The 11,644-nt window shown below is 41.0% G+C and overlaps 1 protein-coding gene across 2 annotated transcripts in view; it reads right to left on the bottom strand.

Moving 5' to 3' along the window:
• Positions 1-791: 791 nt before the first annotated feature.
• col4a1 (collagen, type IV, alpha 1) overlaps positions 792-11,644 on the bottom strand; it is a 56,170-nt gene continuing 45,317 nt past the window's right edge. The window contains exons 32-52 of one of the 2 annotated variants that reach the window (XM_088353570.1): positions 11,321-11,484; positions 11,140-11,229; positions 10,594-10,746; positions 10,396-10,494; positions 10,190-10,279; positions 9,956-10,095; positions 9,565-9,691; positions 9,403-9,483; positions 9,183-9,281; positions 8,532-8,582; positions 8,261-8,446; positions 8,034-8,167; positions 7,867-7,939; positions 7,714-7,785; positions 7,162-7,290; positions 6,915-7,013; positions 6,627-6,839; positions 6,386-6,563; positions 6,189-6,303; positions 4,466-4,638; positions 792-1,653 (exon numbers count right to left, since the gene is read on the bottom strand). In XM_088353570.1, coding sequence (XP_088209696.1) covers positions 1,572-1,653; positions 4,466-4,638; positions 6,189-6,303; positions 6,386-6,563; positions 6,627-6,839; positions 6,915-7,013; positions 7,162-7,290; positions 7,714-7,785; positions 7,867-7,939; positions 8,034-8,167; positions 8,261-8,446; positions 8,532-8,582; positions 9,183-9,281; positions 9,403-9,483; positions 9,565-9,691; positions 9,956-10,095; positions 10,190-10,279; positions 10,396-10,494; positions 10,594-10,746; positions 11,140-11,229; positions 11,321-11,484 — 2,548 coding nt within the window. In that variant the 3' untranslated portion in view covers positions 792-1,571. Of the gene's footprint in view, positions 1,654-4,465; positions 4,639-6,188; positions 6,304-6,385; positions 6,564-6,626; positions 6,840-6,914; positions 7,014-7,161; positions 7,291-7,713; positions 7,786-7,866; positions 7,940-8,033; positions 8,168-8,260; positions 8,447-8,531; positions 8,583-9,182; positions 9,282-9,402; positions 9,484-9,564; positions 9,692-9,955; positions 10,096-10,189; positions 10,280-10,395; positions 10,495-10,593; positions 10,747-11,139; positions 11,230-11,320; positions 11,489-11,644 lie in introns of both variants that reach the window. The other variant, XM_088353569.1, reaches the window with a different exon arrangement.

The following is an 11,644-nucleotide window of genomic DNA, read 5'->3' as shown; positions in this document are numbered from 1 at the left end:
CTATGGCCCTAAAGGCCAGGTAGTTAGGATTTAGTTCTCAGATCTAGGTCTGATCCTCATTGCCACAATTTTTATGCAATTGTGGTCCGTGACAAATATCAATTGTACAAATATGATAATTCTCTGTTGAGCATTTCCAAGTTCTTCCGTACATAAGGCGCTCATTCACTTTTTGGCCAATTAAGGGTTTAGTCCGGAAAACACAATACATTTAGTTTCGTGGTTTCTGATGTGACTCAGCTGTGCCCGCTCTTTTGGCGCCAACTGCCACGGGTTCTGATCGGCTTCCAATCAGTATTTGAACCCAGTCCTGTCTGTCCCCTTTTGTCAGTCCTCAGTGAACACTCGGCAAGCTTTTCCGTCCCTAACTCCCACCTGTGCCGTGTTTTGCTCCCGTCTGTCCCTGGCTTCAACCCGTTTTTTATCCTGACCACGTCTGCTCTCCCGCCCCGGCTTTCGACCTCTTTGTCCACGACTACGTCTTCTCTTTTATTTTGGCTTCGACTCGCTTCCGACCCCAACCACGTTTTTGCTCTCCTGTCCCGGCTACCGACCCGCTTTTTTCCGTCCCTGACACTGCCCTCGCTCGCCACGGAAGATCCACTTCCGTGTTCGAAGCACAGTCCGAGTACCAGAGCGACTTTCTTCTAGCGTCCAGAGAACACCGGATCGTGGGCGCAGCCCTTTCTCTTTCTTCCGATAAAACTTGTGAGAAACGCAACGCAAGTGGGTCCTGTCTCCTTTCTGGTCTTGACATTTAGCGCTTCATATCAATAAACGCCACATAGCAAAACATTGAACATTTGTTTTTAATTGATTATTTTCATTTGATGGAACATAGCAATTTAACAACCAAGAAAAAATAATATAAGCTTTCTAACTTCATCTTTTTTTTTTGTTTGGGGGCGAGCGTGCGTTTTACAACAGAGAAGTTATCAGTCAAACAAACATAATGCTGTTTAAAACATGTCACTAAATGCTCTAAATGTCTCTGGCTCCGTTGAACCTTGCATTCATTTGAGTCTTATACATTTTATAAATAAAAAGGGATTTAATAACACACAAAGTAGACTCAATAATAACCTGAGGAGAGTATGTTGAACTAGGAATGCATTATATTTACAACAGGATAATCGATATACATCTGCGTGTCGTGCATTAGCGTAATGAATGTAGAATCAGTGGCAAGTCCCATCCGTGATATCAGTGTGTGTAAACTAGTGGCTTTTGGTTATAATACATGTTTCTCTTTCAAAAAATGACATTGAAAGTGGCAGATGAGTAAGATTCAATAGCACCTGGCTTACATATGCAACCCATTCAAAATGAACACAAGTTTACCAGTTTTTTTGTTTGTTTTTTTGGGGGGGTTGTACTCAGTGCAATGGTAAACTGGGCGCCATTCTTGGTTAGTAGAAGTGTTCCGCATAGAGCAAAAGGCACTTGGTCTTTTTGATTTTTTTTTCTGGTTTGTAAAAGTTCAAACTCAGTCCCTGCTTTCTCACGCATGCAGGGAAGTAGCACCATCCTCGGAAGTTTGAAGGCACTGCGTCGCAAATCAGGCGAGGGATTTATGTCCTCTTCATGCACACCTGACAGCGGCTAATGTGCGTTCGCAGATTTCCCGCTTTTAACGTGGTTGGGACTGGTTTCCTGCGGATAAAAGAGGAAAGGCTCAGTCGGTTGTAGAGGAAGATTTTAAGCCCGAGACTGGATGTCAGTCATTTCGTTCGGGTTCGGGTTGGGCCCTCATAAATAAAACATAAAAAATGTTTTTTTTTCCAGTCCCTCAAAGTTAATGAATTAGTCTGGCTCAGGCTGGGTCTAGCTTCAATACCCGGGAGCCCGATTGTACTAATTATCCATTAAGTGCACTAGCATAAGTTGTATTTAGGTCATCAACAAATGACTATTTTGATAGTGGACTAGTCACCGACTATTGGAACGATTCTTTAAATGATCTGATAATTATTCATTTTTTAATTAAATTTAGCATGATGTATATTTAATTATGTGAAAACTGATGATAAACACAGGAAAAATAAGACCATTTATTTTCTATTTTTTTTTCAAAAATTAAATAAAAATTTTAAACTAATTAGGCACAGTGCTCGGTCAGCAAAGACAAAAATCCCTAAAAAATATATGTCCAGTTTTTGGGCACGGGCAAATAATTAATGAAATAAAATTAAGTAAACATTTTTATCACTACAAACCGAGAACACGCTAATTAGCAGCAGTACAAGAGTAAATAAAAGCAATATGATGTGTATTTTGGAAAGTACAACTGCAATGACTGTAACAAAATACCTTAATGATTCCAAACAATTGGAAATCAAACAGTTTTAAAAACTACCGTTGGTTGTTTTTAACGTTTTAACAACTGACATTTGTTCTTGGGACGGCATGCATTTCATTTCAAATATGTTTGTCAGTCTCAGTCTGGCATAATGCTCAAGCTCTCTTTTATAGCGAAATAAACACGTATAGAATAGAAAATGCATAGGATCAAAACTGTATTGGCTTGAATATTACTTGAATCTTAGGGCCCGGTCACACAGCCGTTTGCGGCTGAATCACGGCCAGAAATTTCTGCCTGTGAGGCGGACGCTATTGGACGCTTTGAGATCGCCATACAGACGAGATACAGCAGTGCTTAACACGCGGTCGGAAATTCACGCGCGGTTGGCAGCGCGAAAATGTTTTGCGCTGCTCAATACTTTAGAGCACGGGTACACAGCCTTTCACGGGCGTATCGAGGCTGAATCACGGCCAGGAATTTCTGGCCGTGAAGCAGGCGCTGTTGGACGCTTTGAGACCGCCATATAGACGAGATACAGCAGTGCTTTACTCGCGGTCGGAAATTCACACACGGTTGGCCGCACAAAAAAGTTTTGAGCTGCTAAAAACTTTGAGCACGTGTTAACCGCGGGCGGCACACGAGGTAATGACACGGAAATGACACGGAACGACGTGCTCTGGCCGCGGCCAGGGCGTGGTTACACATGGGTAGGACGCGAAATTTCAGCGGGTAATCGTGGGTGGAGCATGGTAATAGCATGTTCTGCGCCTGTATCGCGGTGTTATTACGGGAAATTAGCGTGTTACGCGTGTGACGGTCAAACGCCTTTCTCCGCGTATATACAGCGCGATTTGCCGAGCACACGTCAGTTGTGCTCGAGACGTCAAGGGGTGGACATGGATCCCCGTCACCGTAGTGACCTCGTCTTAATCCATTTTTATTTCTTGACATTTATTTTCATTTCATAAAAAGATAATAAAATCAAAATGAAAAACTATTACAATAATAACATATTGGCTTCTTCGGTGCCATAGCTTGAAATCTTGATCTTCACGGGACTGTGTCTTGAGCGGTTATGATTTCTACAGTCCGGAGTTATGCCGAGAAATGCATCCCTGCCGAGATTTGCATCCCCTCGCTACTACAACCAATTTTACCTCGTTTTATCTCACTTTTATATCACTTTTAGGGAATGTAATGGCGAACATATAACCAAAACCACTTCGTCTTGCATTTGTTGGGGAATGTAATACAACTTAAACCATTCCGTCTTTGTTTTTGTTGTGAACGTAATCGAACGGTAATGCACACCGTATATAAAATCCCCCCCCCCTCGCATGAACGCGCATTCTGCTGCGCTTCCAACAAAAGCGATCGTATTCTATATAAAACGCGTATTAAAACAATAAAGCGAGCTAATTATAACAATTGGGAGATCCTAGTCTATATAACGCGTTTATTTAAACAATAAAGTGCGATCGTATTCTACAAAATGCGTTTGTTAACGCGGATGAAAAAGTCACCAACGTCAATGCACGCTTCCAACAAGAGCGATCGCAGCAGAATGCGCGTTCACGCGAGGGGGGGGGGGTTTGCGTAGGAGTCGGATTTGGGCAAAACACCGAGCTTTTATACCTGTGGTCCACACGAGAAAATGACGCGGAAATGATGCGATGAGGAAGCGGAACAGTCGCCGGCGTCTGTTTTGCGGGCATACCACCGATGAACAGCGGGTTGGCCAATTTTGCACATTTTCCATCGCGGGCAACCACGGGCAAAAAAAAACCGCACAATTTTACCTGCGATACAGACGCAAACGGCTGTGTGCCTGGGCCCTTACAGAGGCGAGTCAGGCTCTGTTTCATTTAACTGTTTGACATACTCTTTCAATGTTCATGCGTCACCAATCTACCACCACGATACCCAAGGTCTGCTTTGCAAACATTGCAAGTAGTCTTTTTGTTCGCCGCGTCGAGGATATAGTTCTTAAAAAATGTTTTACGTGTTATTAATGTTGACGCCGTCATTTTTGTAGGTTCATGTAACCGCTTGAGACAGATGCTATTGCGGATGAGCGGCTTTCAGCAGAGATTATATTCATGCAGAGATGTTGGAAAAACGTGTGTAGCGACAATAATCAATAATGAAGCCCATTAGACTTACGTAAACATATCGCTGTCTTCAATGGTGGCAAGCCAGAAGCTGTAGGAGTTGGCGTAGTAGTTACAGGTTCCCCGACCGTGACACTCGATGAACGGAGCGCTTCGGAATTCCTCCAAGCAGGAACCGGGAGAAGCCAATGCCTGACCGGAACCTTCGGCACCGGCACTTGTGTGCTACACAAATATACAAAGTATGATCAGCCATGTAGATTGGATAGCATGGGTACGTTTTAGCTACTGTAGTTGTTATCCCTCGTTTGATAACATAACGTTTTTGTTTCAATAATGTAAAAATGATTTTCCAAAATTTGGTTCTCAGACAAGACATCAAGAAAGCTTGGACTGATATTTTGCGAGTGTTTATTGTATATATTATGGTCTATTTGTCCTAATATTTTGTATCTTTTCAGTCTTTATTACATTTTTATCTTGTTTATCCAGGAGTCCTGTGTTTAATCTCGTTGTTATCAATGACAATAAAGACTAGTGTACTGTATTGTACTGTATAGTATTGTCCATCCATTCATTATCTGCACTGCTTATCCTCAGCAGGGTCGCGGGGGTGCTGGAGCCCGTCCCAGCTACCTTCAGGCAGTGGGCAAGGGACACCCTGAACTGGTTGCCAGCCAGTCGCAGGGCTTATATTATATTATATTATATTATATTATATTATATTATATTATATTATATTATATTATATTATATTATATCATATCATATCATATTATATTATATTATATTATATTATATTATATTATATTATATTATATTATATTATATTATATTATATTATATTATATTATATTATATTATATTATATTATATTATATTATATTATATTATATTATATTATATTATATTTTTTATTAAATGATATAAATTGATACCATATCCTATCATATCATCTTATATTATATTATTGTTTGCTTTGGACCTTATCTCATACTTAGGCCTTCATTCATATTGAAACTTTGTCAATATCAAGTTCAAAATTGGCATTGTTCATTTCAGCCTTTCACCGTAAAGTTTGCTAGCTGTACTCATGCTAATTTCACTGCTACACGGCACAGTCCTAATGGTATAAAAGAGTAATATTGTTATAGCAAAATAATTAATTTTTTATTGCTTCTTTGATGGAGTAGTGGAGGGTAATGCATTTAAGTTTCATATTTTGTGTAGAAGCAAGAAATAACATTTGGAGATTGATGACTGAGATAATAGTAATGGCATGATTTTTGTAGTTTTTTTCTTTCTCTAGAGTAAATGCAAAAAAAATTGTAACAGCAACCTTTTTGGCTGATAGTGACAATGATGCCAACAGTGCATAAAAGTCTAAACAACGTATTAGTCAAACTAACAAACTAGCATCCGATGCAATCTCCTTTGCATGTGTCCAATATTAAAAACAAAATAGATATATACATTTCTTAGATTGATTTACAATTGATTTATTTTCTAGATTTGAAGCTTAGGTTTACACAGTCACATCACAAAGAAGTTGTTGTTAACTCTGTCATCCATTGACTAACCAGTTGAATTTTGGCTGTCCAAGTAACTTTGGGTAAGACACAATCTATTTTGCTACCTGTGTGCTCGATTCTATATTCTATGGTTGCCAATCAGTGGATAAATGTGACCTAGAATGTGTAATTGTGATGCCTTGCAAATCATTTGCTCATTTTACTATCACATTCCATTTTGTCATTCACTCTGTTGTGTCTCACCATGACGAAAGAGTAGCCAATCCACAGAGAGTCCCAACCAGAAGGACAGGGAGGGATCATGATGGTCTGACTGTGAACCGCAATCACCATGGCTGGCGCTTCACACACAGCACACCTTTGAAACACAAAGCGTTCAAAAAAGTCAGACGTGTGATTATTTTCACTCAGGAACTTGGTGGAGAGTCAAAAAGACACACCTGCTGATGAAAGGTTTGATGCTTTCGCCAGTAATTGGCGCCATACTCATAGGCATAGGCTCTGGCGAGGTCAGCCAGTAGGAGTAATCATTGCGGGAGGCGAAGTTGCAGACGTTGTTGATGTTGCAGAACAAAAAGGGCATTGGACTGAACTTTCTTAGACAGCTCCCTGCCGTACCTATAAAGAAGAAAATGTTCCTTACAAACCTACTTGTTTATTTCACCAGTATAAGATACTCACCAAGGTCCTGTCCATGGGAGCGTTCATTGCCTTGTACGTAGAGCAGGGAGTAGCCATCATATATGGGTGAAGTGCCCTCTGGACAAACTGGAATGTCCACTGTTTGGCTGTGCCGAGTCACCAGGAAACCGTGATCCATTGAAGAAGGGCCGGGGGGTCCCAACTGACCAGGAACCCCATCAGGTCCTGGTGGGCCGGGATATCCTCTAGGACCTAAAAACATGATTTATAAATGACTGTTTCTATTAATTGGATATATTGTCACGAAGAACAATGGGGACTTCTAACCCTGAGGCCCAGGTAGACCAGCGTCGCCTTTGGTCCCTGGCTGCCCGTGATATCCAGGGAGGCCGTCTTCTCCTTTTGGACCTTGAATACCTGTCAGACCTGTGAAGGAAAATATTGTTAAAGCAATTTGAGAGGCCCCCTAAGATCACAATAATCAAGCTAAAATTCCTTTACTCAAGACGCCTCAATCAATACAGAGTGAATTGTGCACATACAATTGAATTATTGATACATTTTTCAATGTTACCTTGCAGTCCTTTCTGTCCTGGGAACCCAGATGGCCCTTGTGGACCTGGTAGTCCTGTGATACCTGGCTGACCTGCATCTCCCTTGATAAATGTGTGTGGACCAGGGGGACCAGGCAGGCCAACATTACCTGAAATGAAATAAAATGTATTTTTTTAGATCAATCAAACTGTAGAACTGCTAGTTGATGTGTTAAGGGTCTTTCATCATTTGCGTTCCACCCTAACTTCCCTTGAGGATGTAATAAAAAATTGCTGTTGTGAGACTTAACCCTCTCAAATAAAAACAAACAATGTGCATATTTTTATAGGCATGCAAACACTCACATTAAAACGATGTAAAAAGGCGTTTAGGGGAAAAAAATTCAAGGAAAGATGATCTACTCTTTAAGAGATTACAGAACACAGCCACAGGAAGCGGTTCCAGCTCATAGCAATAGACAATAGAATAGAAAATATCAAAAAAGTAAGATTAAAGTGATAGCTCAATGCCAAACTTAAATTATATCATGAGCATCTCTTGCAGACCATGTTTTACGCCAAACTCCCCTTACCCTTTTCTCCTTGATATCCTCTATCTCCAACTTCTCCTTTGAAGCCAAAGTCGCCTTGACCACCTTTTGTACCTAAACATTATTCATGAAAATGGAAGAACAGCTTCAAATTTTGTGTTTAAGAAAAGGGGAGTATAATGCATTTGCGTTCACCTGGAAATCCTGGCACCCCTTGTTGTCCTCTCTCTCCTTTGGGACCATAAACACCTGGAAGCCCAGCCGGTCCCTGTGTAACAATTAAAATGATAAGTTACTTAAAAACTTGGTCTTATATAGATAGATAGTAAAATTTGTAACTTTTCAATAGGCGTGTTACATACGGGAAATCCAGGTGTTCCAGAGTCACCCTTTTGTCCTAACTCTCCTTGGAAACCAGGAAGACCCTGGTCTCCTTTGTCTCCTTTTTGGCCATCTCGTCCCGGCACACCAGGAGGTCCCGGAGGGCCACCAATTCCTGTTGTGTTATCAAATTATATAGTTTCCTCCACTAGTACAATCAGACTGATTATAAATCTTTCTTCCAAATGTTTAATTAATTGTGACATACCCGGTTCTCCTGGTTGCCCAACTTGTCCTGGATTTCCTTTTGGGCCCTCTAGAGAAATTCCTGTGGGCCCAATTTCTCCCGGTTCACCTTGGCGTCCCTCAAATCCAGGAAGACCCTTGTCACCTTTGATACCAGGGACGCCAGGATAGCCCGGGCTGCCAGGAAAACCTGGACTTCCTCTTTCACCTGAATATCAAGACACATAGGGGATAATGTTGTTTATCAAAATTTACTCGAAATTTGAGGAATCAGTGATGAAGGGAAATCTCACCTTTGACACCTTGCTCCCCTGATGGTCCTGGAATGCTAAGACCAGGTAAACCTGCAGCACAGAGATTACTTTAAAATTGGCAGTGTCTCAATACAACATTTGCATTTCCAATATGTTATGGATTTTTCAGCCCGGGTTATTGACCTATACGAATATCATCTGTTTCAATATCAGCAAAAAATTTAAAATGCACTTACTGGTGGGTATTTTATTATCAGAATTTGGAAGAGATTAGTTTGAATTTGAACAACTTTAGTTGCACAAGTCGAGTTAGGTTGACATGATTAATCAATGTTTTTTGGTCCCTCTCAATTCTAGATGAACCATGGCTAGTGCAAAAAAGCATAATAGTTAAGTCTTCTCTGGTTGCTACATCCAATTTCTGCTTGACAAAATGTAGCTGTAGTAAAAATTGGAATATACTACTTGCATGCAGTATAAAGTTAATAATTTAAGTCAATTTCTGATATCTGTTAAAATTCCATACAGTATTTTAACATCGTACCCACACCCAATATCAAATAAAAACCAGAAGATCCCTACTTAAAATCATAATGTAATTAATTAAGATAAAACATTTTCATTGATTGATACTTCAACAGATAACAAACAAAACAAACAAAAAAACTATCATTCTCATGTGGTACAAACCAGGGTCTCCTCTCTCCCCCGATGATCCAGGGATGCCATCTACTCCCGCTTCTCCCTTTTCTCCAGATGCACCAGGGGGTCCTGGCAAACCACTATTGCCTGGTAAAGACAAAGTCCAAACTTGATTTGCTAATGTGGCCAACAAAAGCAGACTTGACACAATATAGGGAGCTTGATCAGGAATGGCAGTCTGTAGTTGAAAAGTAAATCTGTTTCTTACCCGGCCGGCCGTCACGACCAGGTTCTCCCGCAGACCCTGGCAGCCCTGGGACACCCTTCTCGCCAGGTATTCCAGGCTGGCCTTCACAGATTGTACATCGTGAGGGTAATGCTGTTGCGTGATATTCGTAAATAGGTGTCACAACACAAAGTAAAATCTCACCTGGTGTGCCAAATATTCCTGTGTCTCCTTTAGTTCCTGGCGATCCAGGCATGCCGGGTGTGCCCATGTGACCCTTCAAACCCTTTTCCCCTCGTGGTCCTGGGAATCCTGGTTGACCAGATTGACCCTGAAGGTAAAAAGCAATACATCAAGTCTAAAGTGGGAAAAACTAGTGACAACCATCAAAACAAAACAAGTAATTGACATATTGTATTTTTGTCTGCAGTGACTTATAGCGAAAGCCAGTCAACCCAGAGAATATTCAGCTGACAATGGTTTCCCAATGTAGTCTGAATATTATTTGATTCTTCAGAACTTAATTATATGTATGTTTCTATACCAGACTCGTTGCAGGAGTTTTAAAAAAGTACAAAAATAAAAATCAAATTACCCTTTCTCCTGGAAATCCTGGAAGACCAATCCCTGGCTCACCAGGTAATCCTTGTTCGCCCTTTTCTCCATCTGTTCCTCTGAAACCAGGATGGCCTGGAGTTCCAATATCTCCTTTAAAGCCCTTTGGACCAATTGGACCTGTAAACCATAGGTGACAAAAAATAACTTTTCCTTTCTATATCTTGTCACGTGTACCTTTAATCACACAATTAACATTTGCTTTTGGCCTTACCTGGTATCCCCATCTCGCCAGCACTCCCCTTTTGTCCAGGTGGGCCCATACTGCCAGGTTCACCGGTATAACCTGTGTCTCCTTTTTGACCTGAGACACATTATTAAAATGCAAACAAGATTTAGCACCACTGAGATGAATTGCATATGCTTTTTTCTTTGATGTGTGTTCCATATTGATCATTATGGATTTGATGAATAGTGTACCTGGCTGTCCGGGTAAACCAGGCTCTCCATTTTTCCCTGGCATTCCAGGGTCTCCGGGTAGTCCACGGAAGCCTTTCTGTCCACTAAGACCAGGATTTCCTGATGGAACAGAAAACATATAGGGTGTTATTAAATATATAACTTAAATTTGTCTGTTAGTGGGACATGATTGGACTTTTAATTTTCGTGGTTACACACCTGGATCTCCAAGGTCTCCTTTCTCCCCTTTCATATGCTCCATGTCCACTTTACTCATATTCCCTGGTGGCCCCTGTAGACCTGTCTCACCTCTCTCTCCTTTAAGTCCAGAATCACCTCCTGGTCCTCGCAAACCAGGGTTACCAGGATCACCTGAGAGTGAGACACTTAATGAGGGTTTTTTTTTCACCTAATTTGTCACAATACTGTAAGGGTGGCACAATCAACTAAGATCTTTTGATGTTGATTGAGCTGAAAACACAGCTAACCTATTTCCACTCCTAAAATAATACTCACAAAAATATTGTGGATTGTGTATTCACACTGAGTACACTAAGTATTTTGAAATGATAAGTGTTTTGATCATCTCCAGATTGTCAACTGTCTCCTCTCGTAGCGGTTCTTAATATGTCAATGCAACGGATGTCCCCAAAGCAGCTAATCAGATTATTAATGCCATTTTTTCTGCCAAGAAATGGACTCAATCCAGAGAGTGCTTGGTCAGAAATGGACCTGCCAACTTTATCTCGGCAGATGCTTTATTACCTCTCAAACCTTGACTTCCGGGTAAACCAGGTGGTCCGGGAAATCCTGGCAATCCTGGAGTGCCTATGACCCCCATTTCACCTTTGGTGCCTGGAGACAAAAGTTAAATTAAGAAGGAAATTCCTTATTAATCAAGGCCAAACGTAAAGTAGCCTACACAAAATCAGTTTTAAAATCTTACCTTGGTTTCCAATTAGTCCATCCCTTCCTGGCAAGCCAGGTGGTCCTGGCAATCCTTTTACACCAGGGACTCCTGGAAACCCAGTAAGTCCTTTTTCTCCTTGAGGCCCAGGCATACTGATGCCAGGAGGACCTGGATAGCCCCTCTCTCCCTTTTCACCTACTCTGCCTAAAACATAATGCAAGGGCTTTAGTGAAACAAGAAAGGTATATGAAAACTGTCTAAGAAAATCACTGTGTTAAATAACAGACCTTCTATCCAGCCATTCATTCATCTATCCATTTATTAACCAACTTGTCTATTCTTACAAGAGTCACAAGGCAT

This window comes from Urocampus carinirostris, chromosome 14, assembly GCF_059441175.1.
Source record: "Urocampus carinirostris isolate Australia breed hairy pipefish chromosome 14, RoL_Ucar_1.0, whole genome shotgun sequence".
NCBI classification, from domain to species: Eukaryota; Metazoa; Chordata; class Actinopteri; order Syngnathiformes; family Syngnathidae; genus Urocampus; species Urocampus carinirostris.
The sequence above is the reverse complement of the archived record's forward strand: the minus strand, read 5'-3'. Positions and strand labels throughout refer to the sequence as shown.